This window comes from Lutjanus erythropterus, chromosome 15, assembly GCF_056507025.1.
Source record: "Lutjanus erythropterus isolate fLutEry1 chromosome 15, fLutEry1.hap2, whole genome shotgun sequence".
Lineage (NCBI taxonomy): Eukaryota > Metazoa > Chordata > Actinopteri > Lutjaniformes > Lutjanidae > Lutjanus > Lutjanus erythropterus.
The window spans coordinates 21037873-21055419 of NC_139331.1; the positions used below are offsets into that span (position 1 = coordinate 21037873).

Here is a 17547-nt window from a genome sequence, read left to right on the forward strand (position 1 = left end):
TGTGTGCATTGAGAGAAGTGTGGTGATACTTAACATTTTCTTATTGTCAACAAATACCAGAAGTATAAAAGTAGTCGGTGTGAACAAAACCTGGTAAAGCTATACCAGTGCTCCTTAAAACACATCGGTGAGTCCATTATGTAAATCCACATTTCAGGAGATTACATGAACTTTTATATATATGTTTTCGCATTTTTGCGTATTTGTGGACCATTTTAAAAGACTTACATATTTAAAAAAAAAACTTTATCACTGTGAAAGTTTTTGTGTGTGTGCGTGTGTGTGTATACCATGTCAATGGTGGGCTCCTGTTTAGCAGTGGGCGGGGCTGCGGCAGCAGTGGGTGTGGCAGCAGGTGTGGCAGGGGGCGTGGCCTCCTGCAGGTTAGCGTTTGGGGAATGGGAAGGAAGGGGATTAGTGGCAGCCGCAGAGGCAGGAGAACAACAATGTTTATGACGAGCACACAGCATGCCAATCAGCCGGAGGCAGGCAATGATGTCATAGACATGAGAGGTCAAAGAGGTTAATGAAGCAATGGAGAAATGTTCAGCTCCCATTTTTTTAACCCTAAACTGAAGCATAATTACTAAAAGAACATTGGCAATTTTTTAATTAAAGTGTCATGATATAATCAATCAGAACAGCAAGTAAAAAAAGAATTCAAAAACCCAGAATCCTTTTTTTCAGAGGTTCATTGGAGCCTGTAAGGTGCCCCTCACAGATCCTCTTCAACCTTTAAATTGGTGCTCACAGCAATCTCAAGAAACAGACGAACAGAATAAGTTGTGACAGAAAAAGAAAGAGATAAGAGAAGCCTATTTATTCAAGCACATGCTGAGTCTGTTGTTCAGTCTCAGCTGTGATTCAACTTATGATTACGTCTTCAATCTGACTATATCCTTTTACTGTTGATAAAAAATGCATGTTGGAACCTGCGTGCAGAGCCCTGTCACATGCAGCAGCACAACCCCTGTCAAAAATGAAATTAAAAATCTAAAAATGCTAATGTGTTAAATTATATGATGAAATTCAAGAACAAACATGCTGACTACTTTCTGCTGAAGATGGAAAAATATTTGTTTGTACTAATCTGTGTCTAAATATCTAATTATATAGAAGTACATAATTTTATTGAAATACAAGGGCTTCAAATTGTGTATTAACAAAGTATATAATCAAAGTAACTCAGGAATAGTTCTACATCGTTTCAATTATTCCAAATTAAAACTTGTCAAAATACATCCTAATATAGGCTGCGCTCCCTAATATTCTAGCACATTTGGTCTCTGTTTTTAATTATCTAACAACTGGAAATCTATTTTCCAAACTCCCTCTCTCTCTCTCACATCTCTGTCTGATGTTTTTGAACCTGATCCCTTGACTGCCACATTCAGTGTCTCAGAAGAGGTTTGTACTCCTATGGAAGCTAATCACACAGTTGCAGCCTTTTTAATGTTAGTATGCAGGATAAATCTCCTTAACTGAAAAAGCCCACATCCTACCAGTTATATTTTAATAGATGTCATACAGCAACTCAGGTTCAGACTTTGTGGCTGTCGATATACTTGAGAAAATGTGACGTCCCTACCTGGTCAGTCCTGAATCTAAGGGCTATATTTACATGATCTATATTTAGGATAACTTCAGGTTGCTATTTAAACGGTGCATAATCTTGGCAAGGTGCAAAGAGGTTATATTTAGTCTTATTTCACCAGAGGTGTGTTCTGGTGTAACATGAATTAAACCAATCAGTGTCATCTCTGACTGAGAGCCAGGTGCACCTGACTCTTCTGTGCTGCTATTTAAATGACAAATTCTGCCAGTTGAAGAACTAAATGGAGATGCTGAAATAAACCACTGATAGTGTGTCGGACGGACTGTGTCAGAAAATTAATATTCTAAATAATGGACTGGATGGGCTGCAGGTGTGTTAAATAGGACAAAGCCTCTCCCAGTGCACGTATACATACACAGGCACAGCAGCACGACTGCTGTAACTTTACAACTTGTATGGAAATGTTACTTAAGTTAATTACTGAAGGCAGCCTCTCTAATCATTAAAGTAAATCAATAAAGAAAACACTCAACACATCAATACAACACACAATATATAAATCACCTGGAAAGCCTGAAGCTCAAAGAAAGACATACTCTATACAAACATACAGAGGCTAGAGGAACAGAGGCTAACTCAGAAAAGATTTTGGTTCTGTAAAGGTCATGTTGCCCTAAAGACTTTACACTTTTTTAAAAACATCCATTTTCCTCTGAAGTCTGGTGAGACACATGGTTGTACAGTATATTGTAAATTGCTGTGGCCATAATGGAAAACTGTTTCAAGAGTCAACAAGATCAGCATTAACAAGACACCCAACGAACAAAACACAATAAAGATAATTACTGCCGGGGGTCTCTTAAAATGTAGACAGTGACTCAATCTGTGGCTTCTCACAGCCTGTAGTCTACTGTATATCATAAAACAGATGAACTTACACTCCATAAAGCAACAAACCACCGAGTTATAGCTAAGCTGTAGATCTTTGGCTCTGTGCTTCATGATCAATGTCCTTTTAGAGGTGTAGTTTAGCAGGTAACTGGGTAACTGATAAACTATGACTGCTGTACGGCTTATATTAAAAATAAGAAATATATTGCCCAGCTTGGGTTATGACTCACTGCCTTGCAGCCTCTTAGCATAGTGGCTAAATGTTAGCTGAAAGTGTTTTGGCTCCTGTGGGCTCATAAAGCATAAATGGCATGCACAGTTAGCGTAGCGTAGCACCGTGACTCCGCACTGCATGACAGGCTGCCAGAGGTGGAGTTTTAGTGGCTCAAGGCTAAAGGGACTATAAAGAAGAGTTAATGGGCTGTACAACTGCTGTGTGATGAAGCGCTAAGCTAACACGGCGAGGCCGCGGCCGCATTTCATCAGAGAGAAATAGGTGTGTGTTTGTGTGAGTAACAGTAAGAAAATAATGGAAAATGCTGGACTGCACTTCTGTAAATGTTATGTGCACAGTGGCACATGTGTTATACTGTAAACTGTACTGTATCTCTATATATGTGTCTAATGTGTATGCGTGTAAAATAGGCTACCTAAACAAAAGGTCTGGTCATTATATCATGGTAAATAAAGACCCTCTGATGTAATATGAATATCCCCATTTACTTTTAATACCATAACACTTTCTACTAAAAAGTACTAATGATGAAAGAAAAGCCTCTGAGTAGTGCAGGTGGGTGTGTATTCCCATGCTAATCTAAGCCACTTACAGCAGGAGGACCTGGAGGTGGTGTAGCAGGGGCTGAGGCTGGTGGAGGACCGAGTGGCTTTGACTCCTCCTTTTCCTTCTCGGGCTCCTCCTCTTCTGGCAGAAGGGGTGGAGGCGGTGCTGGGGCGAGGTTTGGGCACTGGCCGATTTCGGCATTCTCAAACGACACAGGCTGGGAGAAATCTGAGAGACTGGAGAGATCGACAGGCAATTAGATTTAAAAATTATTACGTTAGGCTGACACAGACAGGAAAATCAAAATGAACTAGAATTCCAACATTAAAATTGCCATGTATTTACCACATATACCAGTCATTTGATGACCTGTGTTCAGACTAAATGCTACAGTGACTGAAGAGCAACTCCATCTGTATTATTATCTTTTTTTAATTTGAGTCTCACTCTCAGCTGTTAGCAAAAAGCAGTGATGTAGGTTACAGTGCTGATGCCCTCTAGTAGGAAAAGAAGAGTGTATTTCGTACAAATCTGAGCCATCTAGAACAAATTTTGTATCTGTTTTTGTTTCAGTTCACTTTGTATTTAATCACACTGCCTCAACAATTCATTTTGTGTTTAGCCAATGACACACATGAAAATAGACAACATGAGAACTAACCAAAAGTGAAGGCAAAATATCTTGATCACCCCATGGTGGCTGGCTGTAGTATAGACCGTAAGTCTGCCCCTTCTATGTTAGCAGAGGGGACACAGGCCTAACTAAAAAAATTCAAGCTCCAGTCAATTACATTTTTCCCAAAGACAGTTTCTATCAATTTAGGGAATTCTTATGACGTTGATGTTTGTTCAATTCAGTAAGTCTGGTTTTGATTGGTTATTTGGTGCTATAAAAAGGGGATTTTGCATCATGATTGACAGCTGAGTCCTGCTTGCAATTGAGTCAGCTGGCTGGACCTTGATACCAGGGCTCCAACCCTAATCACTACTGCTATGGCACCAAGTGATGTCACGGCAGCACTCAAATCTGGGGTATTTTGGTTTCATTTATCAGGAAGCGAAGACGTGTCGTCCATCTTTATTTACAGGCAATGGTCTGAACGCACCTTAATAAGATCAAGAGTCAAGGACACAGTGTTCCTATTACCATGCTACTGTATGATCACGTATACGTGCTAGGAAAAGGAATATAGTAAGAGTTAAATTAACAAAATGATACATATTTAACAGGCTTCACCATGGCAGGTGCTTCAAAAACAACCAAAGAAAATAGACACAGAGCTATGAGGGCTCACTGACAGATGGACAGATGTATATTAGATAGAAGTTACAGCATCTGGGTGGAGGGGTGATAGGGGTGAAATGAGGTGAACGATAGACAAATGGTCACAAACATAAACACACAAAGATGAGAGAGGGGGGTAATTTGAGTTATGAGTATGTTTATGATGTTGGACAGCTCTATTACTGCTGTTCAGGCAGAAAGAGATGCTGGCTTTATCATCATCATCATCAGCACCATCATCATCATGACCTCCTGCAATCATATTAACTACACTTTAACCCAGCAGTGTATGAGATCAGTCGTCCACTGCCAGAAAACACTGCTGGGTAAACACGAACAGCTGCCCAGTTCGAAGCATAAGTATTTGATACAGTGCATTTGAGGTGAACATAAAGGAAACTGAGTTAAAGTAAAATGGTCAGTTTTGCCTGTGTCAGTGTTTTAACATGGTGGATCAGGGGCAGAGAAATATCCAAAATCAAAAGCTGACTCTGTTCTTTTGCTCCATATTTATCTTGAGATGTCAGAGCCACATTATTCTGTGGATGTATCAAAATCAAAATGATAGTTTCAGTTTAAAAGAAATAACTGTTTGCATTGCTACCAGATCTTTATTTAAGAAAGTGACCAAGGACATAAAGTCTTTATGTTTGGATGTAACTTCAGCTATTTAAAGCATGAAGACATAGCAGAAAAGACAGAGAACATTCATAGTCACTTGAAAAGTAATATTTCCTTCAAAATTCATTTTGCTTGCTTTATCACAATACTGTAAAAGAATAGTTTGGATTATTTCAGGTGGGGTTGTATGAGGCATTCATCAATAGTGTATGACATTGTATTAAATGAAATGTGTTTTACAGAGTTAACAAGGAAATTAAAGTTCATTTTAGTTCGGTAAAAAGAGAGAAACTTGAATACAGAAGGTGCTTGGTTGTATTTTTCTGTTTAATGATGAAAAAAGTTGTGAGAATATTTAATTTCTTGACATTTTTGCACACATCTCTCAACTTTCAGCTTGTCATGTTTAACCATAGTTAACTTCATAGTAGCTGATTCATGATAAAACCTCAACTGGACCTATTACTACTTTGATTCTGGCACCCAACAACACCACAAGATGACATTTTAGCATGATTATATTGCCTACTACTCAGGTGATTTGTGTTTGCCTCCGTTTTTTCCTAGATTGTATAGATTTCCTAGATTTCCTATGTTGCAATACTGGTACTTCAAAAAGCTCCAATCCAATCAGTATTTCAGATTAAAGAACAAAGACAATATTAGCTTTTTCATATTTCACTAAATACACATCTGGCTTCTGTTACTTACATAGCGTTGACCATGAGGTTCCATATACATCCCTGGAAGGGCACGTTGGCTCTGTTGGACGTCTGTTCAACTTCTGCAGGAATACCACCGAGGAAGATGCGCTGTAAGTTCACTGGCTGGTCGTTAGGAAGCGCCGCCTCTCTCTTGGCCTCCTCATCCACCTGAACTGCAAAAGATCTGGTGGAAAACATCCACAATAACTTAGAAGTTAATTTATTGATCATTTTGCAGCACAGGGTCAAATAAATAGATGGTAGCTTTAGTTCCCTTTATGCTACTCACAAAAACAATATACTGTACAATAATTACACAGTCAACAATCAAAAAATATTCAGCTAATTATGGAGAGAAAAAGTCTACAATACCGTTGCACAGGTAAGAAATGCAGACTGAAAAGACACACAAACACCAACCTGCCAGGTAGCCTCTCTATGCGCAGTGAGTGCTCTCTCCCATCATTCAGTATGCCTTGCTCGGGTCGTCGGATGACACGACGCGGACTGTGGTTGCCGGTAAACACCAGGACCTCCAGAGAGCCTTTGTTCAGCATGACTGAGAGGTAGGGCTGCAGGAGTCAGAGATAAACTTTATTAGCTGTAGAAATCTGAACATCCAAACTACTCTCAGGACACAGAGGTGGAGAGAGGAGATGAAATGGAGAAGACAAAGTCCAGGATGATGCATGAGAGAAAAGCTTTGAATATCACTATACACACTCTACAGTAAATACCACCTTAAAAGCCTATACATCTGACTTTACTCATTGAAAAGGCTTAGAGTAGAGGAGATATTATATTCCATACATCATGTATTCAGCATGGGCAACTGAAAACAAGAATAATGAAGGAAACTAGAAGGAAATGAATGGCTACGAGAAACATTTTCACTGATGTTGAGTAGTAGTTGACCTATATGTGTGAGTGTGTGTATACACATATATATATGCACCAGTGTTAAAGCCCCATGCAAGTGTGGGTGTATTTTTCAATTATATCCTTTATTTAACCAAGAGAACATTGTTGAGAAAGAGAGAGAGAGAGAAAAAAACGAAAAAGAAACGAAAAAGAGTCTCCTATGCAAGATTTGCAGCTGTAACAGTGCCATACAGACAAAACTAAAAACTCAAAATATCTTACAAGGTCAGAATTAAACAAAAAATGCAATTATAAAAACTGAATAAAATATCCAACAAGAATCTGATAAAATATCACTGAAATAACTTAAAAACAGCCTGAGAGCTGAGTGTGAAAGTTAATTCTTTACTATTCTTAATAGTCAATAATATAAATAAAATAAAATAATAATAATTTTCTACTTTGTCTTTCATGTGGAGAACATGTCTAGAAAAAGATAATCCTGTATCAACCTGTATCAAGTCTGTAACAACCCTGTTTTAAAAAAAACACATTTTATTCACGCTGTCGTGGAGGAGTACTACCCTACCCACAATCCTAAAGAATAACAGCAACGCCTCTGATTGGTTCGTTTAATGTTACCATGGTAATGTTTACTGCCCTTGCAAACAAGCTGGCTACTTTGGTAGCTAATTGGTTGTACTAATATTGTGATGAATACAATTAAAATGCAGACAAAACACAAACACCACCATATTACAATATGGTTATCAGCAGTATAAACACTATAATTCAAGTTCTTAATTAGAAATATATTAAGAGACGGCATTTTGACACAGTCAAATTTAAGAAGAAACAGTATCATTTGTGATGGTTTATGGGATAAGCAGTTCCTTCACTCTTATAACAATTGTGGGCTTTTTTTTGCTCTGAATCAAATGTTTTATGGTCATAATTCATCTCATAGCTGCTTTTCTTCACTCCAGATTCTTTATATAAGGATTTTCTGATATGTCAATGGAGTGAATGAGTGGGAAATCTGCTTCCACAACCAGAGCCGCAGAAAAAGTGGGTGGTCACTGATGAGCTCTATGTGCTTGGATTAAACTCGTCCACCTCGTGCATGCTGCAATTCTTTAAAAATGTTTGTTGGGAAGAGGAGAGGAGGAGACAGGAAGGACAAGGGGAAAAAAAAAGAGACAGATAAGAATTGAAGGCAGGAGGGAAGACAAACAGGGGGGAGGCGAGACCAGGGATTAAAGAGCAGAGGGAAGTCAAAGGGGAAAGGGGGAGATGAGTAGGTAGAGATGTGGGGGTTTATAGAGAGAAATTGGAGGGAAATAAGAGAGGAGAGGAGAGGAGAGGAGAGGAGAGGAGAGGAGAGGAGAGGAGAGGAGAGGAGAGGAGAGGAGAGGAGAGGAGGAAAGGATAACAAGAGATGAGAGGAACAGAGAGGAGAGGATAATAGGGGGAAGAGATGAGAGGGCAGAGAGCAAAACAGCGAGCGAGATAGAGACAGGGAGGGAGAGACAGACAGAGAGGTGCTGGAGAGCAGTGGTGCAGGGTCAGGCTAATTTGAATTTTAATTCACTGTGTGCCAGAGGGCGAAGTGGGAGACAATTTACCACCTGAAAATGGAATTTCAATTTGAGGTCGGGGACAAATTGAACTGAGATGTAGCTACAACATGCCTCTCGCTGCGCCTTCTCGCTCACACACACATACACAGATACAAAGGCATGCACACACACACACACACACACACACACACGTACAGACAGGTGCACAGACGCAGACACATGTTACACATACAGACAAAGGCAGATTAACTCACACACACATATGAATTTATACACTGAAGGAAAGATAGACACACATACGGGCACAGACATACAACCATGAAACCAAATAAGCAACACTAACCCACATTCACAAGAAACACTCGCTCTAAAAACACACACACACACACACACACACACACACACACACACACACACACACACACACACACACACACACACACATCTCTGCTACCTTCAATATTTTAAATCTTTCAGCTTTTGAAGTTTACACATGTATGATTATATTTGGGCTTTGGGTTTCGTGAACGAGTGTGCACCAGTTGTTGTTGTACAACTGAAACCGTGACTGAAATCAGTACAGAGAGCCGGCAGAGTGAAGCGGGCTTTTTCTTGTTTGTTTAATATTTATGAACCAATCTAATCTCTTCATTGTACAACGGTTTTGTAACAACACACCTTGGAGCTAACAGAAGTTTATTTATGATTTATGTATACTTTTTGTTTTGGAATTTAAATTTGGCACAGCAGACAGAGCCAGAGGATTTGTTTAAATAGTTAGCTGCCCTGTGCAAGATTGTTCATAATCTCATAAGAATTGTTGTTTTATATTTGCCAGTATTCTTTTGAGGAAGGTTGGTTTGATGTTTGTCAACACTGATATCAGTTTGTGTTACATTAAGCTTTAAAGGGATAGTTCAGACGTTTTGAAGTGTCGGTTTTATGACGTATTTATCCATAGTGAGTGTGTTACCTACAGCCGATGACGGTTTAAAAAAATCTCTATCAGTGTAAATGTATGCAAATATCGAGAATATTTTGACCACTTTACTTACTAAAACAGTTCTTTCTGATAGGATATCACCGTTAAATAGATCAAATATTGCTCCCTCCAAAGTCACCAGACTCCTTTGGGAAAAACAATAATTTTACCCCACAGAACATGGAAGTTGCTGGTCTACCGCTGCCTTGATTGGTTACTTTGTTTATGATTTTGTGTGAAGTGTCTGTGTTTTAAAGGGTTAGTTCAGATTCACTTAGAGTAGAGGTGGTTTTTCTGAGATTCTATTTCCAACTCTGATCTACTCGGTACTCAACTGAGTCTTCAGATCCCATTTTATGTGATGAGAAATTCACCAGAAGTCTCTCAGATCCAACATGATGGCCGTCTCTCAACGTCGCTGACCATTTTTACGACACCAGCCTCTTCTGTGGTGAATATCTTATGATTTAGGAATGGTCATGCTGAATTTTTTTGTATCTTCTTTTTGCTTTCTCTCCTTTTGGCTTCATCTTTCTTCCTCTCCCCCTTCTCACTACGCTCTCTTTCATCTCAACTTCCCTTACTCTGCTGCGAGCTTCTTCCTCCTTTTCTTTTCATCTCTCCTCTCTGTGACCATTCATACTCTCTTTCCGTCTGCTATCACCTCTCCCCATCATTTCATTTTTTCCCTCTCTGTCCTCTCCTCTCCTCTGCTACCCTCTCCCTTCGTATCATTTCTCTTCTTTCGCCTCTATCCTTCCTTTCACCTCTAAATCTCCCTCCGCTATCCCTCCATCCTTTGTCTCCTGTCCCCTTCCCTCTACCTCCTGTCTCTCCGTCCCTCTCTAAAACATCCATTAGTCAGGGCCAAGTTGAGTTGATGGTGTTTTTAACCTCGCTTAACCTTTCTCCACACACGCACGCACACACACACAGATGCACACACACCCTGCCTGCCAGCATAGTTAGCAAAAATAGATTTATGCGCCCAACAACCAGTGATGATGGATAAGCTAGAGGTAACCCTCTGTCCTCTCTTTCTCTCACACACACAGATACATATTATGCTAAAACATGCATGCACACACACAAAAAGGCACCCACACATGCATGAACATATACGCACACACCTGCAAATATGAATGCATGTGCAAACAAAATAGTAACACACCAAATACATGGTGTATTCAGCAGAGATTAAATAATGGATTTATTTATTTATCAGTGGTTATGTTTGAAAAAGGTAGTGTTAGTACAGGAGTGTGTGTGTATATACAGTATATATGTACATGTGTGTGCACTTGTGTACCCATCCAACACTAGACTTCTGTGTCATTACTCATCACCAACAGGGGACTTCCAAGAAAATGGGACATTTTTTAGGTGCTTTAACTCATGTTAAAATCATGCCTGATACTCTCTGGTGATTTTATTTTAAAGTTTTGTCAAGAGGGGACCTGCAGGTGTGTAAGTGTTTAAGCCCATACTCAGCATTGTCCCTGCAGGCTGATGCAGGGATTTTAACCACTCACTCACACACATCGACGTAACACTCCTACACGGTGTGAATGTGCACAGAGTGACCAACAATAAATAAAAGAAAAATATGAATTCCATCTGGGAGAAAATGCATGCACTGCTGTAATCATTCTTTAAAGCCTCTTGGATGAGAAGCAAAACACCTTCAAGAACGAAATGATAACCCTTAGCAAACAATATTTAAATACTACTATTACAAAACTACAGGAAGCCGCAAAACCAACAACACGAAGAGAAATAACAACATCCTGGAAAAAAAAGCAAAGAGAAAGAGAAAAGCTAGTATTGGAAAACAAAATAAATTACACAGAGGAACATGGGAAGATGATAAATAAAGATATACAAATACAATTGAATGCAGCTAAAAAAAATCATGGAAACAATAGAAATACAAAAGAGAGAAAAGAATCTCATGTCCTCAAGACAAATGTGTTATGATAGTATCATGTTGTAGGGATTACTATGAAAATTTTACATTCAAAGTAGCAGATGTAAACACACAACATCTAAAGAGCATCTGAAATCCTTTAACCTTCCCAAAGTGACTGATAAACAAAATAAAGAGTAAAGGCAGAAATTCTAAAGGTTATCCAGTAAAGTTTAACTTTAAGAATATATTTTATATATCTGAAGCCAGGATAAGATAAATAATGGTGCTAATACTGCTGTCCTTGATATTAGTGCATGCAGTCCTAATATTTGTATCACAGATAAATGAAAATTAATAACTTAAAAGTTAAATTATGCATTTTTGAAAGAAACAAGGGAAGTCTCTTTGGTTCATTCATGTGAAAGAATGGGTACAGACAGTTCCCACTGCAGTGTTTGGAGGTCCCCTCTTTGTTAGGCACACATTACTCCAAGCAAGTCCCTTCTTGGCAGTTTCTTTAAAAAAATTCAATAAGCACATTTGCAGAAATACTATGGTCACAGACCTAAAAAGTTAATGTTCGATTCTATTTTTGTTTTCTTAAAATTACCAGAAAGACAGGTTGGTGTAGCATGGCAATCCACTGTTGGTAATGTAGGAATGTGTGTGTGTGTGTCTGTGTGTGTGTGAGTGAGTGAGAGTTTTTAGCTGTGAGACAATCTAATCAGCGTAGATGCCAACTGAAATCTCATTAATATGCACTCATGGAAACTTCATTCACTTAGAGGAAAGGTGCTTGTGTCTATGTATGTGTGTGTTTGCGTGGTCAGCTAAAAGCTAAGATAGCTGCTACGTGATGCATCAACAGCCACTATGTGTGTGTGTGTGTGTGTGCCTTTGTGTACCTGTGAATGGACACTTCTGTGTGTGTGTGTGTGTGTGTGTGTGTGTGTGTGTGTGTGTGTGTGTGTTTTGGATAAAAGACAATCCAATTAGCCCAGTTGCCAACAAATGCAAATCTCATTAATATGCACTTATGGAAACATCAGTCACTTAGGACGGAGAGAGGTGCAGTGTTTGGGTGTGTATGAGTGTGTCCATGTGTTGGACCCACCTCTCCAGACTGTCTGCGTCTCCTCTTGGAGCTGAAGACGTTTGCATTTCTGGCCTGTGAGGGAAAGATTTCCACAATAAATGGTAAAACAAATTAAATAATGATTTGTTTTAAGGCCCTTGGTTTATCATAAGTTCCTAGAAAGGGACGGATACACAAGTTTCCTAGAAAAGATGTGTCAAGGACAAGTTGAGTTTTTATGGGAGCCAAACTGACAGTGTCTGATGCCTGCTGTTCATATTACACATGTTGTCGGTAAGTACAGCAAGTGAAGACTGTAGGGGCAAAACAGAGCATGGGATTTTCCTCTAGAGCAATTTATACATGTTTTACTGCTACATGTTTTACAACAAATTTCATACAGATTTCCACATAACAATAGTACACAGTTGTTACTGTTGTTACAGCTGTTTTTCGATTGAAAAAGATAAAGAGAAAGAAGCTGTTTTTACAAACAGGTCTTTCCAGAAAAATAATCTTCATTTTAGTTATTTGAGATCTTCCAGGACTCTTCTTATCACACTGTGGGATTTGTTTTAATTTATGCAGCAGTGTAGCTCCTCTATTTCCTTTGTGCATTGATTTGTGGGATAATGGTATTTTCAACAGCACCCTCAAAAGTCAAGTAGATTTAGTTTGCATGTTTTTTTTTTTTATATATTCAAGTATATTAATTTTGTGATTCTTTGTTAAAAAGGGGTTCACAATTTCCAAATAATTTCCAAGATGTTTCCTGAAAAGTATAATTTGGTAGCAATTAGATATAAGAAATAGACAGTGCACAATTGTGCACATTGTTTACTTCCAATTAATCTGATTCAATTCAATCTATTGTACACAAACCCAAAGAAACATAGAATTAAAAATACATGAAGAATATAGTATTTAGTTTTGTATATGCATAGGATTTTCTTTCAAGGAAATTCCTATTTCCCTCATAATCAGTACCAATCGAATTTTATAAGTATTATCATTCAATTATTTATGAATTATTATGAAACTACAGAACTGTAATAAGGGAGTGAGTCCTAAATGAACAAACAGATTAATCCAAACCTGCTGGCTGATTGGTGAACCTCCGCCTACTGCCAGTAATATGGTGCCAGTGTCAGCCAGAGTGCTGAACGACAGGCTGATCTCTGTGCCAACCGCCAGCGAAAGGCCTCCCAGCTCCATGTATCCCGGCTTAGAGAAGCTGACTGTGTACAGGTTCTGTGAGACAGAGACAAAACAGATGCAGTTTACCCATATTTTGTTTCGGGACCTGCTTCAAGTCCAGCAGTTTTTTTGTCAGAAAGCTTTAAAATAACAGGATAAAACAGAGAAACTTACAAAAATGCACAGGAGCATTTCAATGAGGAATCATAAATATAGTTATATCAGCTGGCGCATTTATTAAGAAAAGCCTTGTGACAATATGTGCTGGTGAATAACTGATGAGAGAAGGTGAAATGAGTGGTCAGTAAACAAGTTTCAGCTCTTGTTTAGCTGTGTCATTGTACACAGAGTAATTCAACAGCATGGCAGGCTTTAAAATATATAAACTTGTCTTAAAATCAACACAAATGACAAAACTAACTGTGATGGAAGCATAAAAGAGCAATAGAAATGGAGCACAGGTGACATGCTGCCAGTCACTGCAGTGCTGGTGATGCACTGAACTACATCACTTTTACTTTCTGTGCAGAAATCTTTATGTTTTCACTTCACAGACGATAAAAGGTAAAATGTATTCATGCAGGCTGATATAGGAGTTTAGAGTGGTGATGAACAAAAAAAAAAGGAATGATTCATTGCAATCTTTTTAATGAACAGCCAAATCCAGCAAAATTTTGAGTCAGATACAGCCCTAATTTTAGTCCTAAATCTTTACACAGTCAGACAGAAGAGTTACAAAGTGATTTGAAAAGCAAAAGCAGTAAAAATAAAAGTCTGCTTGATCAAAATTATTTGACCAAACTAAATTCTCTCTGAAGTTTTAGTCAAGGCTTTACTCTTACAAAAGACAACTTTTAGAGGCATGATGATTTACAAAAACTATCAAATGGGCCAGCATCCCTTACTTATTCTCATTACTTTGACTACTGAAAACACACACACATACACACACACGCACACACACGCACAGAAACTCTCATCCTCAGCAGAGTGGTTGGGGAAGAAAGAAAAAAGAGCGATAAGAGGAACAGAAAGACCTTCACTCTACACATACTCAACCCTGGGCCTTTATAATCCTTCATACAGTCTTTATACACTGTTAGAATATGACTATATGTGTGAATGAATGAATGGCACTACTGCATAGAAAACATGGTCAATGGCTTTCAAAGTCAATGCAAAAATTAAATGCATATGTATGTGTGTTTGCATAACTAAAAGGAAAATGTGCATGGATGCCACATACATAAATGACTGAGTAAGTGTACATATATTAGGACTGTATTGATTAATTATAAATAGTCTGTACGTGGAAAATGAAAAAGCCATGGGGCACTTTACACTGGTCATTACATTTCTGACCTTCACTATCTATTTTCTCTCTGTATCTTTGTATTTAATGTTCTACAGAAAGCCGCTTAAATTTCCTGAACGTAGAAATGTCTCGAAGAAATACAGCGAATAACAAAAGAGACACTGTGAAGCAGGAATTGTATGAGAGGCAGGGTCAAGAATGGGTAAACCAGAGGAAGAGATAATTTGGGTTCGTATATATTCATTTTCCATGTGCACATTCACTCACTCTCTACTCAGCTAGTAAACAGAGAGGATTTAGAGGGATAATTTAGATTTTTTTGATGTGGGGTTGTGTGCGGTATTTATCCATAGTCAGTGTATTTCCTACAGTAGATGGTGGTTGGCACAGCTCCAGTTTCGAGAAGCAGCAGATCCCACTAAACAACTAACCCTTTAACATCTCTGTATACTCTAATACTATATTTACTACAAGCATGTACTGTCAGTGCGAGCAAACAGTGTGTGTGTGTGTTTTAAGAGTTTAAATATACTGTAGAGATATAAAACTACATCTAAATGGACTCTCTTACCTCTACATTACACCCTTTAGTCACTCCAGTATAATCTGAACTGCTGAGGAGATTATATGGCGTCCTGAAGACTTCAATATCCCGAAGACATCCAGCATAGCGCTTCAGAGTGATCTCTGGCCTATAAAGAAATTAAAACAGTTTTAGGAAAGAGTGTACCGTATATATCTGAAGGAAATTCAGACTCCATGTCTCTCAGTGGTGTAATATAATTTAAAAAATAAACTGAATTACAGCAGCAGTGAAGCTATTGCATCATGTATCCAGAAGCAGAGTGACGCCTGGACGTCAACAACAAGAATAATTTGAATATGCCGTTTGTCCATTTTAATCAATTTGGATTTATTATTATAATTTATTATTATTATTTAAAAATCAGTTTGTAGTAGACTTCATATTCATGTAATATCATGCATCGTACATGTTGCAGTATTACTCAAGAGTCAGGGAAAAAAATCTTGCAATCTTGTGCTGTGATCACACTGAACATGTTATTAGCAGTATAATGCACCTTTGTAATTGTTTTCAGTGAATTAGGGCTTTATTTTTGTAGCTCAGCAAAAACTGTTGCTCGCAGTGCTACAAATAATTGGTTGAGACACTTGGATCTGCATCTAAAACACAATTTGAATATGATTATGGCAATGATGCCTGTAAGGCAGAGTCATAAATGTGAGAAATTCCACCAAAATGTTGCTGAACAGACAAACGTCACATTCAGATTAATAAAGGATAGAGAAAGTGATTTTCCAGCCGCTGTGTGGAGGAGCAGGAGCCTTCAGGGGCCAGCCAAGATACAAACAAAGATAAACATTCACTCTGGGCTCTACAGCATCATCAGCATGGCTAGCCTCATGCATAGGGCAATATACAATAAATGTACTACATAGCTGATAATGAGATTTATTAATTCATTTATTTATGCATTTATTTACCTGGCTTTCATGCTGTTAAGACAAAACATAATATCAAAGCATTAACAGACTTCACAAACACAGTTTCAGCTAATTACTCATTAATTTAAATTTTTTTCTACTCAACCTTCTGGCACATGGATGCTTTAATGACAGACAAAAAGGTGTGAAAAGAGTTTTAATTGGTCGTGAAGAGGCTGATTACACCTGGTAAACAACTAAATCTAAAAAATAAAAACAACCGCAGCAATTTAATTTTATAGCAATGAAGTGTAAAATTAAGTTTTACATCGGTATTATATGTAAAAATTATATTATACATGAATTAGAAAGAAAATTGAAAGTCTTGCCTTCACTTTGAATGCAAGCATACGTGGCTCTAAATCAAATATGGCCTTTTTTTTTACTATAAATTCATGCACACTATGCATGAGTGTCTAAATGTGCACATCAATGTGTAACAACTGTGTGTACCTGTAGTTTCCAATAGTAGGCAGCCCTCCAAAGTAGATCCTTTGGTTTTCCTCGAGGTTCAAACCAGTAGCTGAACCCTGAGATGTGGCCTCTATCTTCTCCTCAGCACCGCTGTCGATGTCCACTACAGTCACCGTGGCTTTGTAAAAAGATAAGAGACATACATAACAAGAAAGCAGGGTTTCTAAATTTCACTTATACTATTGATGTCTAGTCTTGTCAGCTGTAACGTGGCTTAGTTTATTATAATATTCTGCTAATGTAGACTGTTGTCTGTTGTTGTAGTGCGTACCTTGTTTCGTGTTCCGGGACATGGTGAGGGACTTCCAGCGTCCATCATTGTGCCGGCTATCTGATATGGCGCTGCCAACTCCTGAACCGAGGTCAAAGTTCACCTTCACCTTGCCCTCTGACAGCTCCAGTGACATAAAATCCTTCTACAGAGAAAACCGGGGAGACAGTGGTGTGAGGCAGCAACGTCTGAAATCTAATAGCAATCCAATAATACAGGATAAAAATTAATTTGTATTTTAATTTTAATTAGATTTATGAGTTTATCCCCGGGGTTGGAAATTTTTATTACCCGCCAGGGTTGGTTGGGCTGAGGAAGTTTTTTAAACTGTTTTTAAAACATGATAATCATCAATTCAAAATTAAAACAGCATTTCACATTTAATGATAATTTTCCTTTATGCAATCAGTGCATCTTAACTTTGTAAACCTTCAACAGTGATATCCAGAGGTGAAAGTAAATTGACGTTCTTGTAGGTCCTACTACTCCAACCTGAATCACTTTATATTTTTGTCCTACCACCCCCCCAGCTTCATGCAT

General features: G+C 38.3%; 1 protein-coding gene across 1 annotated transcript in view; it reads right to left on the bottom strand.

Annotated features, from left to right (window-relative positions):
* Window positions 1-17547, bottom strand: part of lama2 (laminin, alpha 2) — a 256482-nt gene that overhangs the window by 15435 nt on the left and 223500 nt on the right. The window contains exons 55-63 of the mRNA XM_084737401.1: window positions 17008-17152; window positions 16716-16854; window positions 15328-15448; window positions 13343-13495; window positions 12284-12337; window positions 6258-6409; window positions 5845-6021; window positions 3274-3463; window positions 291-377 (exon numbers count right to left, since the gene is read on the bottom strand). Of these exons, the coding sequence (XP_084593527.1) occupies window positions 291-377; window positions 3274-3463; window positions 5845-6021; window positions 6258-6409; window positions 12284-12337; window positions 13343-13495; window positions 15328-15448; window positions 16716-16854; window positions 17008-17152 (1218 nt within the window). The remainder of the gene's footprint in view (window positions 1-290; window positions 378-3273; window positions 3464-5844; window positions 6022-6257; window positions 6410-12283; window positions 12338-13342; window positions 13496-15327; window positions 15449-16715; window positions 16855-17007; window positions 17153-17547) is intronic.